The sequence below is a fragment of the Argiope bruennichi genome, chromosome 3, assembly GCF_947563725.1.
Source record: "Argiope bruennichi chromosome 3, qqArgBrue1.1, whole genome shotgun sequence".
NCBI lineage: Eukaryota > Metazoa > Arthropoda > Arachnida > Araneae > Araneidae > Argiope > Argiope bruennichi.
In genome coordinates this window covers 45804774-45819758 of record NC_079153.1, presented here as the reverse complement: position 1 = coordinate 45819758, position 14985 = coordinate 45804774, and the positions used below count along the sequence as shown (strand labels likewise).

The window sequence follows — 14985 nt, the reverse complement described above, 5'->3', positions numbered from 1 at the left end:
GTTTGCTAGGGATCAAGCGAAGGGGTTACTCCTTGGGCTTGGCGTTAAGGGTGGTCACTGTCCCCGGGGGTAACTCCGAGCGTATAGGTACCGGCTAGCACCAAGGTAAGCGCCGAGGCTGGGAATGGTCAGAGCCGGTGGCTGCCTTCCCTTGTTGGGCTCCGTGGTGGGCGGTGCCGTCAGGCCTGAATTTGTACCAATGTCGTATGGGCAAACGCAAAGCTGCTCCCTTCAGTGGGCAACAAAATGTTTCTACCTTTCCAACAGTACCTAATTTTCCAACCTTTTTCATTATCAAAAGATCATCTGCTACTAATGATACATTTCATTCTGTCTCTCCGTTTCTTGTTGAAAGATGTATAACTGGCAATATTGGTGAGGTTAAAAGTACTAAAAAACTTCGATCTGGCGATTTGCTGGTCGAAGTACAATCTCGAAAACAATCTGTACAAATTATGAAATTAAAATCATTCGAAAATATACCAGTCGTTGTTTCTCCACATTCTTCACTGAATTCCTCCAAAGGTGTCATTTCCTGTGGGGAGCTATTCAATGAACCGATAGATGCAATAACTAAAGAGTTGAAAGGACAAGGGGTTAGCCATGTACGGCGTATAGCTATACGGAGAGATGGCCAGCTCCTAAATACCAAACATCTGGTTCTTACTTTTAGTTTCAACAAATTACCCGAGTACATCAAGGCGGGGTACATGCGCCTGTTGGTTCGACCATATATACCGAATCCGCTTCGTTGTTTTAAGTGCCAACGGTTCGGACATTCAAGAACTTCTTGCCGAGGGACATTAACTTGCGCCCGCTGTGCAGAAGTAGGTCACGATAGTTCGGAATGCACATCTAGGGAGAAATGCTTTAATTGTCAAGGTACACATACTTCCTTTTCTCGAAACTGTCCAGCATGGCAGTTAGAAAAGGAAATAATTAGTACAAAAATTAAAAAACAAATTTCTTACTCCGAAGCTCGTAAACTTGTAAAATCACAAACTCCTGTATCTGGAACCAGCTACTCATCTATGATGAAAAAACCACCTGCAACTGATCGTATTCAAAACAAAAGAAACAATATACTTACTGATAATAGTCCCGAGTCCGCTATTGTAACGTCATCGCCAGTAGATCTCAATAGTAAAAATGTTAACCAGCCAACTGGTCATGAACATGAAACGCTTCATGTTCCATCTAATGAAATGTCACAGGACTTCAATAAATTTAAAACTGTCACTTATAAGAAAAAATATAAAAAAGATCACAAGCAAAATTCTGAAAATATATCATATTCTAAATTCTGGAAGACTTCACCTCGACAAGTCCCCCAACCTATGCCAGTCTCAAGTTTGAGCTCTTCGATTGATTCTAAATCAGCAGATAAAATGGATGAAGCCAAGCCTGAGCTTGAATACATGACCACAAATAAACCTAAACCAAACACTGACAGCGAAATAGAATCGGATAATGCAATAGAATACAACCCTCATGAAACAATTGACGAAACACCACTTGCTGCGGAACATTCTACCGATTCCACCACAGTTGATAAAACTGTTTTTAAACAAAGACCCCAAGAATGTCAAGTTAAATGGATTAATCTTAAAAATTTTTACAGTGAAACTTCAAGTACACCTATACATAGCAAATACTTGAAGAAACACCGAATCAAAAGATTGCAATGATTTTTTCTTTTCACTTCGTTTTGTAATTTATTGTACCTTTTTTTATCTTATGGAAGATGCATTTTCACCTTTTTTTAAATTTCATCGATATTTTAATCTTTTAACATTTTTAGAAAAAATTTCTTTACGGGATGTAATTGGCATATTTATAAACGCTGATACTATTCATTATTGGATGTATTTCTTTTTATCACGAGAAATTATAAATTTAAACTGATTGAATTATACGTGACATTTCTAAAACCATTTGTTTGGCGCAGTATAGCCATATTTGGCTCTTGCGCCATTAAATCTCAAAATACCAATACCAATACCAATACCGAAATTTTAAAAAATTTTGAATAAAAACTGGCAAGTTACCCTTAAAACCAAAATCACCTAAGGCACGGAGAATATCATACCGCCACGTACGATCGTACGCTTTTTCTATATCAAAGAATATAGAAACTAGATGGTTTCTCCGGACAAACGCATTCCGAATCTGAGATTCAAGCATAATTAAGTTGTTACTGGTAGAACGTCCTCGACGGAAACCACTTTGGAAAGGTGAAATATACCCATTTTTCTCCAGTTCATAGAGTAAACGAGCATTTATCATGCGTTCGAGCGTTTTACAAAGACAACTAGTTAAAGCAATTGGCCTATAGTTTGAGGGATTGGTAGGAACCTTCCCAGGTTTAAGGATAGGTATCACAATGGCTTCATACCATTGTTCAGGAAAAATTTGCTCACTCCAGATTCTGTTGAACAAGTTCAGGAGATGCAAAAGTGAGGTTTCGTCTAAATGGCGAAGCATACTGTAGGTAATCCCGTCGACACCTGGGCTAGTGTCTCGAGTATGAGAAAGAGCTTTCCTTAATTCTAACATCTTAAATTTACAGTTATAAGAAAATACCCTGCGGGTTCGATACTTCAATGGCACTTGCTCGGCTTGTCTCTTAACCGCACGAAAAACAGGATTATTAGAAACAGAGCTTGAAACGTCAGCGAAGGTTTCGCCGATAACGTTTGCAATGTCAAGTGGCGAGGAATATGAAGCCGTTTCTGTATTTAAGATGGGGAAAGCGAATTCTTTATACATTCCGTTTGCCGCTTTAACTTTCTTCCATAATTGAGCACTAGATGTACTGGAAGTGATTGTTGATATAAATCTGTGCCAAGATTCTTTTTGACTGCGACGCCGAATTCTACGAGCATTTGCTCTCGCTTTTTTAAATGCTATGAGATTTTCCATGGTAGGATACCTTCGGAAAATACCCCAACGTTTCTTTTGTTCTTTATAAGCATTGCGACATGCATCATTCCACCATGGTTTGCGAAATTTGCGTGAAAGAGGGGTACGCTTTGGAATTGAAGCGTCAGCAGCCTTAATAATACAGTTAGTGACATTTTGAACAGCCTCTCTAATATCGGCAGATGAAATCATTGCCTCTGTGATCAATGCACGCTTAGTAAATGCATCCCAATCTGCTTTTTGGAAAATATATGTTGGTGGGCTTTGCACCAAATTGCTATTATCATCATGAGAGATGATAAGAGGAAAATGGTCGCTATTATGTAAATCACTCTCAACTGCCAAATTCAATAATGGGAGAATTGCCGGAGAGCAAATAGCGAGATCAAGAGAATGGAAAGTACCAGTAGGTTCATGAGTTTGAGTTTGAGTTTGATGAAGTTTACTGGCGCTAAAACCATTTTTGATTATGCAGCGCCAACCATAAGGTAAATGCATACATATGGTTCATTAAAAAGGTACATGGTCACATTTTAAAAGGTTATTTAAAACCTCTGCTCTAGAGAAGAAAAAACTGTTGTAAAGATTTGAAGCATTAAAAGAGGATGAACAATACTCATATAAAATAGAAGAAGCCTATCATTTTTAAAAAGGTAAAAAGATGAGGATGAGGATCTTTGTTAAGGATGTCTTTTAAAACAAGGTGAGGCGAATGAAAACATTGAACTCGTTGAGAGTTCAAACGTGGGCACTCTATAAGAATGTGTCGGACTGTCAAAAGGCATTGGCATATTGTGCATCGAGGGGCGGGCTCCCCCAACAACAAATGTTTATGTGTAAGTCTCGTATGGCCAATTCTTAAGCGAGTAATAATTGTATCTAATTTTCTGCTAGGTAAACTAGGCCAAAATTCGATGGAATGCTTAATAGAGTGAAGCTTATTTACCTCTTTTCTGTCCCATTCCGATTGCCATTCCAGATTTAGAATGGCTTTTATGTATCTCTTTATGTCGTTAAAAGGAACAGGGTCATTTAAAAGGATGGTAGCCGATTTCGCTGAATCGTCAGCCAATTCATTGCCCGGTATACCCACATGTGAGGGAACCCAGCAAAATAGGAGTGAATAGCCTTTACATGTAAGACTATCGTGCAATTCATGAATTTTAAAAGTTAATACATGACTGAAGCGATGGAATGATGTTAAGGACTCCAAAACACTCAGCGAGTCTGAATAAATAATATAATTGTCGGGGGGACCATTAGAAATTTGTAATAATGCATAAAGGATTGCAAAAATTTCTGCTGTAAAAACCGAACATGATGGATGAAGTTCGAATGAGATTATGGAATTGACAAAAACGCAGGCAAATGAAGTATGAGAAGAGCATTTTGAACCATCTGTGTACACTGGAATGAAATTTTTGTATATTTCTCGATGATGTGCAAAAAGCTGCTGGTAAACTGCAGGAGCTGTGTTAGACTTGTCGAAAGTTTTAAACGGATTTAAGTATTTTAATCCATGCGAACTCCATGGATTGAGATATTCTGATTGGTTTGTTGGTTGGTTTGTGAGGTTTACTGGCGCAAAAGCCACATTTGGCCATACTGCGCCAATCAAATGGTAAAATTATAAAAGATATACTGAACCAACAAATGAGTGTTTTAAAAAAGTGTGCAAAGATAAAATTGCATAATTTAAAAGGTTATCTTGGTATCTGAACATTTAAAAACATGAAAATGTGAAACAAAGAAGAGCGAACAAGAACACAAAAATGTTCAACACAAATAGAATAATAGAAAAATTATATACAAGTAAAAATGCCAATAGCTCGTAAGAATTTAAAAATATTTGGGTGGTATTTTTCACCCACCAAGTCTTGTAATGTTGAAGACGAGTTAAAAAAATGAGCACGATACGAATTAAAAGCAGGACATTCAATTAAGATATGGTGAACAGTAAAATTAACATGGCATCTGTTGCACATAGGCGCATTTTCCCCGAAAATGAGATGTTTGTGGGTGAAGCGCGTATGCCCTATACGGAGACGAGTCAATTTAACATCCATCTCGCGTATAGGATGAACAGGCCAAGAAACAACGTCCGTTTTTATAAAATGTAGTTTATTTTGGATCTGCAGATCCCATGACATTTGCCAGTTTGAACAGATGTGGTGATAGATGGACCTTTTAATGTCGCAGAAGGGAATTCCCATGCTTAAAAAATTCGTTGCAGATTTTGCGGCCAAGTCCGCCTTCTCATTCCCCAAGATGCCGACATGACTCGGTACCCAACAGAAAATAATATTTAACCCATCATTTTTTAAAAGTCGCAAGGTGAATAAAATTTTAATGGCAATCGGATGCATCCGAATGTGGTAATGCGATAGTGTATCCAGAGCACTCATGCTATCGGTGTAAATGATAAATTTACGCTGAGTAGAGGATGAAATTTTCTGAATAGCGCAGAAAATTGCTACCAACTCGGCAGTAAAAACTGAGCAGCAATTATGCAGACGGTGGCTAAGTGTATCAGATGGAAGTATGATGCCGCAACCAGCATAACCATCCGATTTTGAGCCATCCGTGAAAATTGGCACAAAGGAGGAATACCGATAGCGATGATATAAAAATAGCTGTTGGAAAACAAAAGGAGAAGTTAATGATTTGTCGAATCCTGTGAAAGGATTCAAGTATGAAAATTGTGGGATATCCCAAGGAGGGAAACTAAGAAAGTCAACAGCTTTAACGCGAACAGTATTAAGCTCCAAGTCATGCAGGAGCAATCTGGCTCTCTCACAAAATGGAAAAATGTGAGAGGGGCGGGCATTATATAGTTGACGGAGACCGACTGGCAAGGAATTATCGCTTAGGGGATGTTTGAGAACAGATTTAGTACGGAAATAAAATAAGGCAGACACTTTCTTTCGTCTTAAACAAAGTGGTAGTTGGTGACACATAACATATAAGCTTTCAACTGGAGACGTACGAAACGCACCAGAGCAAATGCGCAATGCAGAATGATGGACAGTATCCAGTCGCCGCAAAACAGATGAGCGGGCGGAACCATACAACATACATCCATAATCTATCCGGGAGAGAATTATTGCCTGATAAATACGGAGAAGGGAGGTTCGATCGGCCCCCCAAGATGTTTTAGAGAGAACTTTCAAAATATTCAATGATTTCTCACACTTCTTCCGCAAATATAATATATGGGGAAGGAAGGTGAGTTTCCGATCGAGAATCACTCCCAAGAACCGTACTTCGTTCACCACAGGAATCGGAATATTTTTAATTCGAATACAAGGATCCTGGTGAATGTTTCTTTTCCGACAGAAGTGAATGCAATTACTCTTCTCTGGGGAAATAGTGTGACCATTATTATCACACCAAGCTACCAATTTATTTACTGCGTTTTGCAGCTGTCGCTCTATTAGCGTCATGTTACTGCCTTGGCATGAGATCTGCAGATCATCAACATAAAGTGTTCCCTGAACAAATGAAGGCAACTGATTTAAAATTTGGCTTAGATGCACAATAAAAAGAGTAACACTGAGGACACTTCCTTGCGGAACTCCCTCAGCTTGAATAAAATTGTTAGAATAAAAGTTACCAACTCGAACACGAAAAGTACGTTGTGTTAAAAAGTTTTCTAAAAATATGGGCAAGTTACCCCTAAAACCTAAATTAAATAGTGTGGAAAGTATACCATAGCGCCAAGCCCGATCATACGCTTTCTCTATGTCGAAAAATATAGAAACAAGGTGGTTCCTCCTAACAAATGCGTTGCGAATTTGAGTTTCAAGTAATATGAGGTTGTCAAATGTAGAACGACCTCTACGGAAACCACTTTGCAACGGGGAGATGCAGCCTTGTTTTTCCAATTCGAATATTAGACGAGCATTGACCATGCGCTCGAAGGTCTTACAAAGACAGTTTGTAAGAGCAATCGGTCTGTAGTTTAGAGGGACAGATGGTTCTTTGCCAGGTTTTAAGACAGGAATCACAATAGCTTCTCGCCATTGTGAAGGGTATTTCTGCTCAGTCCATATTCTGTTAAAAAGGAGTAACAGATTGGAAAGGGAAATGGTATTCAAATGGCGAAGCATGTTATACGTGATTCCATCTGGTCCAGGGCTGGTATCATGGACTTCAGACAGAGCCATCTCCAATTCATACATCCGGAATTCACAGTTATATGGAATGGTTCTTCTAACTTTGAAGCGCAGAGGCAACTGTTCCGCTCGATTCTTAATTGCCAGAAACTGAGGGCTGTAAGAATCAATCGCGGAAACTTGTGCAAACGCTTGGCCGAGAAGGTTAGCAACATCTAATGGGTTCGAATACATCATATTACCGGTTTTTAAAACCGGGATAGAAGTTTCGTGATAGATCCCATTGGCGGCTTTTACTTTTCTCCATAAAAGTTTACAGGAAGTGGATGATGTGATGGATGAAACAAAGTTTATCCAAGATTCCCTCTGGCTACGACGCCGAATGCGACGGGCAAGTGCTTTGGCTCTTTTAAAAGCGATAAAATTCTCAGTCGTAGGGTACCTTCTAAAAAGATTCCATAATTTTTTTTGTTTCTTATGACTGTCGCGACAGGCTTCATTCCACCACGGTCTACGAAATTTTCTTAGCCGTGGGGTGGTTTTAGGAATGGTAGCGTTAGCGGCATTCATTATCGAATCAATGACATTTTGTACTGCTTTCGAAATGTCTACATTACTGACCATAGCCTCATTGATAACTGCTGTTTGGGAAAATGTATTCCAGTCTGCCCGCTGGAATAGAAATCGCGGAGGACAAAGAGTCGCACCGCCGCTATCAGCATGGGAGATAATTAAGGGAAAGTGATCGCTATTGTGCTGATCATCCCCAACAGCCAAATTCAACAACGGTAGCAATTCAGGAGAGCATATAGCCAGGTCAAGACAATGGAAGCTACGTGTGGGCGCATGGAAGTATGTTTTCTCGTCATTATTGAGCAGACAGAGACAGTTGTTAGCAATAAACTGTTCGATCTGCTGCCCACGAGAATTGGTACTTTCCGAGCCCCACAGAGTACTGTGTCCGTTGAAATCGCCAAATAAAATGAAAGGCAAAGGAAGTTGGTCCACTAAATTGTCAAGATCTCGTTGACAAATGACAATACTGGGCGGAAGATAAATACTGCAGACTGTGACCAGTGTTCGTGTTTGAACTTGTACAGCCACAGCCTGAAGAGGAGTATGCAAACTGAGAGGCGTGCTCGGATACAAATTAGATGTGAAGATACAGACACCACCAGAACCATGCGATCCAGTGTCTGCATCTTTCCGAACACAGCTATATCCGCGTAATTTGATTGGAATGTTGGGTGTCAAGAAGGTTTCTTGAACACCGAAACAAACAGGATGAAAAATATTGAAAATTGACTTAATGTCATGAAGTTTGGACCGAAGGCCGCGACAATTCCAAGAAATGAAGGTACCCATTAAGAGAGCGGTTTTGAAGAAGCTTTAGAAGCATTTGTTTGAGTTGCTTCATACTCGCAACTCATCTGCAAGTCATCCTCATCATCAGAAGGGTGTAACTTAATATCAGGGCTATTTGGCATGCCGAATATGGACGTTAAGTCCTTATGGACATTACCTTGCGTCGCAAGCCCGAGAGCGACGGAATTTTTTAATGTTGACTTTTTTAATTTTTGAGGAACGTCTTGTAATGAAAGGCCGCGTTTTGCAAGTTTCAATGTCAGCGAGTTTTTAGCTTTTTTCTTTGATTTCTTTTTTAAAACTGGAGGAGTTTCAGGGGTACTACTAATGGAGTTTTCAGTATCTGAAGTGGAAACTTTTTTGAGTTGCTTGGGTGTCGTGTTGTTTTTAGCACAGTTTGTGCAAGAACAGTGTGCACAAAATGACCTTTGTGCAACGGAAGCATATGTTATGCCAGGAGTAGGAGTTTGAGCTACAATCCTACGCCTAGCTTCAGGATAGGATAAATTTTCTTTGATTTTGAGAGTTATTATTTGTTTTTCAAGCTGCCATCGCGAGCAGGATCGAGAGTAGGACGTGTGATCGCCACCGCAGTTCACGCATTTTTCAGCTGCGGCACACTGCTGGCTATCGTGGCCTTTTTCTGCGCATCGGGCACAAGTGAGTGCACCACGGCAGTTTGTCTTTGAATGGCCAAAGCGCTGGCACTTGAAGCATCTGAGTGGGTTCGGGATATATGGTCTTACGGGTAGTTTGATGTAACCTGCATAGATATATTCTGGTAATTTTGGAGATTTAAATGTTAGGATGTGGTGTTTGGTTTCAATGATTTCTCCATCACGCCTGATGGTAATTCGGCGGACATGTACAACTCCTTGTGATTTTAACTCATTTGTTATATAATCAACAGAGAGATTCAAGATTTCCCCACAAGTGATTACTCCTTTAGAGGTATTTAAGGATGCATGGGGACTGACGCTGATTGGAATAGTTGCAAGGGCTTTCAATTTTTGTATGTTCTGGGCTTGCTTTCGAGAGTTGACCTCTACTAACAAGTCACCAGAACGCATCTTTTTAATTGATGTTACTTCGCCAACTGTTGCGGTGACGGCCTTCTGGACAAGAAATGGTGATACTGTTTCAAAGGTTTCATTATTATCAGAAACTCGTTTGATTATAAAAAAACTGTCGAAATGGTTCTCAAAATTTGAATTGATTGGTACGATGCGACGCCCACTGAAGGGACCACGTTTGGAGGAGCCCATACGATATGATAAGTGATTCGGGTCCGACGGCACCGCCCACCACGGAGCCCAACATGGGAAGGCAATTACCGGCTCTGGTCATTCCCAGCCTCGGCATCCACCCTAGTGCTAATCGGTACCTATACGCTGGGAGTTACCCCCGGGGACAGTGACCACCCTTAACGCCAAGCCCAAGGAGTAACCCCTTCGCTTGATCCCTAGCAAACTAACCACTTAGGTGGCTAGCGACCAGCCGATTGATGTACAGGGGACCACAGTACACCACCCGTCTGTCAAATGGGTTGCCACGCACGGCCAACACGTGGGGTTTTGGCTGTCCATGAGAAGCAAGAAGCAAACAGAGCGGCGACAGCTTCTCATGGAGAGCTCCCTCGCTTGCCGTCGAGGGAAGGAAAAACACAGCAGATAGCAGAAGGCGTAGGGGAGTGGAAACATAAAGGGAGTATAGATCCCTGGGTACCTCGGGATTGGGACACCCGTACTCACCTATAGTAGGTGAGCCCCTGAGGGGTTGAGATATTCTGAATTGGGTGTAATATGTATATTATCCAAGTTTAAATTTCTTTGAATATTTATTGCTCTTGTGAAAAATGGAGGAATGATGGATGGTCTTGCATTTTGCAAGCGCAGTATAAACTGACTTTGTTTGTATTTAAAAAAGGGATGTTCGGAAAGAGATAAAATTTTAAAATAATATTGAAGAGTAAGCATTTTGCGTCTATAGTCGAGAGAAGGCTCAGAACACTCAACATATAGACTTTCTACAGGTGAAGTACGGAATGCTCCACTGCAAAGTCGCAAAGCAGAATGATGAATGGGGTCAAGTCTCTTCAACACACTTTGTCTGGCCGATCCATATATCACACATCCATAATCAATTTTTGAGAGAACAGCTGCTCTATACACGCGGAGCAAACATTCTCTTGAAGCACCCCAAGTTGTATTTGAAAGCACCTTTATGATGTTTAGGGTTCTGTCAAGCTTTTTGCGTAATTGCATTACGTGTGATCGAAAAGTTAGTTTTTTGTCGAATATGACTCCCAAAAATTTAACTTCTTTGACGACATTAATTACTTTGCCATCCAATTTTATCTCAGGTTCTGGATGGAGACGGCGTTTTCGACAAAAGTGTATACATGATGTTTTTTCCGTAGAAAATGCAAATCCATTAAAAGTTGACCATTCCTGAATTCTGTTCACAGCTAATTGCAGTTGTCGTTCTATAAAATTAATATTATTTCCTGTACAAGATATGTACAGGTCATCAACATAAAGAAAACCTTTCACAGAGAGTGGAAGTTGTTGTAGAATGCCGTTTATTCTTAGGGCGAAAAGTGTTACACTAAGAACACTCCCCTGGGGTACGCCCTCTTCTTGAACAAAATAATCTGACAATTGATCACAGATTTTTACTCTAAATTTTCTTAGTTTTAAGAAATTTTCGATAAATATTGGTAAATTTCCTCGCAGATTGCAGTCATAAAGATCACGAAGGATACCAAAACGCCAGGCACGATCGTATGCCTTCTCTATGTCAAAAAAGATTGCTACTGTATGCTGTCTGCGAATAAATGCGTTTCTGATTTCTGTTTCTAATGCGAGGAGGTTATCTAATGTCGAGCGTCCCTGTCTGAACCCGCTTTGAAAGGGACTTAAAATCTTATTTGTTTCCAAAAAATACATGAGACGTCTATTTACCATCTTCTCAAGAATTTTGCATAAGCAGCTGGTAAGAGCGATTGGTCGGTAATTACGTGGATTTGACGGTTCTTTTCCAGTTTTTAGAATAGGTATAACAATAGCCTCCTGCCAAGATGATGGGAAAGAGTGTTCACGCCAAATTCTATTGTAGAGAAATAGCAAGTTACGTAAGGAGGTATTAGATAGGTGCTGTATCATAAGATAACTTATATTATCTGGACCGGGAGACGATTTATGAATTTCCGAAAGACAACGCTTTAGTTCAAAGAAACTGAAATCTGTGTTGTAGGGAGTACATGAAGATGATTGAAAATTAAGTTTTTGATTTTCAACTGTAGTTTTATGGTATGAAAATGGAGTCGAATAATTTTTACTGTTTGAAATTTGAGCTAATTCGGACGCAATGCAGTTTGCGATGTCTTTTAAAGATGTAACTGGAACACCATTATTATAAAGAATTCGTATACTTTTAGATTTGAAAATGCCACATGTTTTTTTTACTCTTTCCCATAATTTTTTGCTTGATATTGTAGAGTTAATGCTATTGACATACCGTTCCCAAGATTCTCGCTTGCTACGTCTTTGTATTCGACGCGAGTTAGCTTTGGCTCGCTTATATTCTATTAAGTTTGCAGTTGTTGGGTTTCGGCGAAATCGACACCAGGCCTTCCTTTGTTTTTTGCGTGCTTCGTGACAATCTGAATTCCAACAGACCTTCCTTTGTTTTTTAAAAGTGTTAGAGCATTTACTTATCGAGAGATCAGCTGCGGCAATTAGGATTTCAGTGACAGTATTAACAGCGGTATCAATATTGGTTTTAGAGACCATTTCTTCATTTATGACAGCGAGAGAATTAAATTTACTCCAGTTGGCTGAGTTAAAGTTATAGTTTGATGTTCGATGAATAGAAAAACTTTGTCTTCTTATATCTGATATAATTAAAGGGAAGTGATCGCTATTATGCAGATCTTGATCAATACTTAGAGTAAAATAAGGCACAAGGTACGGAGAACATATTGCGAGATCAATGGAGTGAAAAGTTTTGGTTGGTTCGTGAAAGTACGTATATTCATCTTTGTTAAGAATACAAAGATTGTTATCATTTAAGAACTTCTCTATCTGCAGACCACGAGCGTTAATATCTGTATTACCCCAGAGGGGGCTGTGGCCATTCATATCTCCAAGAATTATAAAAGGTTCAGGAAGCTGGGATATGAGATTATTAAGGTCAGTTTGATCAACGAATGTATTTGGTGGTAGATATAGACTGCAAACTGTGATTAATGAGTGAGTGTGAATCTGAGTAGCTACTGCTTGCAATGAAGTACTTAAAGTTAATGGGGAGGACGGGAACGAGTTCGAGATTAGCAAAGCTACTCCTCCTGAAATTCTATTACCCGAACCAGTTTTCTGTATGAGATTATAATGTTTCAATGAAATTGTTTCTCCCGGCTTTAGATAAGTTTCTTGGAGGGCAATGACGGAAGGTTGGCGAGAGTTAATGATGTCTTTTAAATCTGAAATTTTATTTTTAATACCACGACAATTCCAAGAAACAAAGCTTGCCATGCTGAAAAGCAAAAAGGAAAAGAACAGCAAGCTCAGGGACTTTTTGGAGAAGATGGAAGAATATCTGTCTCGCTAGCTGTAGACAGAATATCATCATCCGATGGATGAATATTAAGCGGTGGGTCAATATTTGGTGAGTGTTTTGTTGCCTTTCTCGTTTTCTTCAAAAAATCATCTTTAGATACAGTTCGATTTTGTAAATCTTTATTTTTCTTTAATGCAGCAAGACGAGCTCTTTTGGCTGCCTTAGTTTCTTTTATAGGTTCTGGTGTTTTGACATTGGAGTTATTCTTGTGATTTGGTATATTAAAGGTTAATTTTTGCTGAAGAGATTGGGGTTTATTTTTCTGAGAAGGTGATGTTACAGAAATTGTTTTCATAGAAGTTGACGGCTCTTTTTCTATTTGTAAAGGATTATCAGAAGACGTAGAAGCTGATGATATTGCTGGTTGCAATGATTTTTTCCCTGTATTATTTGAATTTGCTATGAAACCACAATGTGCGCATTGTTTTAAAACGGAGGAATAAGCAAGTCCTGGTTTAGGGGTGCGATCGGTGACTAGTTTCCTAGCTTCGGCAAATGAGATGTTTTTTCGAACTTTTGTTGTTTGTATTTCTTTCTCTAAAATCCATTGAGGGCAAGATTTTGAAAATGCTGGATGATCTCCCTGACAATTTTTGCATTTAAAGTCATCAGAAATGCAGTCAGAGGAATCATGTCCGGGCATAGAGCATTTAGCACATATTGTTGGGCTCTTACAGGCATGCCGTGAATGACCAAATTTTTGACAATTGAAACATCGTATCGGGTTAGGAATGTAAGGTTTTATCGGACATCTCAAATAGCCTGCTTTAATGGATTTTGGTAACTCAGGAGTAGAAAAGGTGAGAATAACATGCTGTGTGGGAATTAATTTGCCATCACGTTTGATATTAATTCGTCGAGCTGCGCAAACCTTTTGGTCTGATAACTCATGTACAAGCTCAGATTCAGAATGCTTTTTAAGACCTGGTTGAGAAATTACTCCTCTTGAAAAGTTTAAATTTCTATGAACTGAGACGTTAATTTTTAGGTCACCTAATGTTGTTAGTTTACCAAGAGTTATTGCTTGAGATGGATTTGCTACTTCTATTAGTAAGTCACCAGATTTCAACTTTTTTATGTTTTTTACCTCTCCAATGTGTGATAGGATTAGTTTATTTACAAGAAATGGAGAAATTTCATGAAACGTTTCATTAGTTGAGATTACAAAAAACTTAGTATCAGCGGAAACAGCGGTGAGATTTTGAAAGCCCATACAAAAAGGACAATAGATTCGGGTCCCAACGGCACCGCCCACCACGGAGCCCAACAAGGGAAGGCAGCCACCGGCTCTAGATCTTACCAGCCTCGGCGCTTACCTTGGTGCTAGCTAGGACCTATACGCTAAGAGCCACTTCCAGGAACGTCTACCACCCTTAACGCAGAGCCCCAGAAGATGACCCCTTCGCTTGATCCCCTTGAGCAGACCAGCCAAATGGCTGGGATACCTGCCGATTGATACACCGGGGACCGAAATGTACCACCCGTCTAATGGGTCGCCACGCACGGCAAACACGTGGGGTGTTTGGCTGTCCATGAGAAGCAAGAAGCAAACAGAGCGGCAACAGCTTCTCATGGAGAGCTCCCTCGCCTGCCGTCGAGGGATGGAAGGATCAAGCAAATAGCTGAAGGCGTAGAGGAGGAGAATCATGAAAGGAGTAAAGATCCCTGGGTACCTCGGGATTGGGACACCCGTACTCACCTATAGTAGGTGAGCCCCTGAGGGACCAGTAGGTTCATGAAAGTACGTCCTTTCGTTATTATTGAGCAGACAGAGACAGTTATCAGAAATGAATTGTTCTATCTGTCGCCCACGGGAATTGGTAGTGTTCGAGCCCCACAAAGTACTATGGCCATTCAAGTCACCTAATAATATGAAAGGTGCTGGAAGCTGATTAACCAAAATATTAAGGTCATTTTGAGAGACAATTTCGTTTGGTGGTAAATATATGCAGCAAACAGTTAC

The 14985-nt window shown here is 39.9% G+C and overlaps 1 protein-coding gene across 1 annotated transcript; it reads right to left on the bottom strand.

Annotated features, from left to right (window-relative positions):
- Positions 1–12969: 12969 nt before the first annotated feature.
- On the bottom strand, positions 12970–14235 carry LOC129962823 (uncharacterized). The gene has a single exon (XM_056076822.1). The coding sequence runs from the start codon at positions 14233–14235 to the stop codon at positions 12970–12972; it is 1266 nt and encodes a 421-aa protein (XP_055932797.1).
- Positions 14236–14985: the final 750 nt, after the last annotated feature.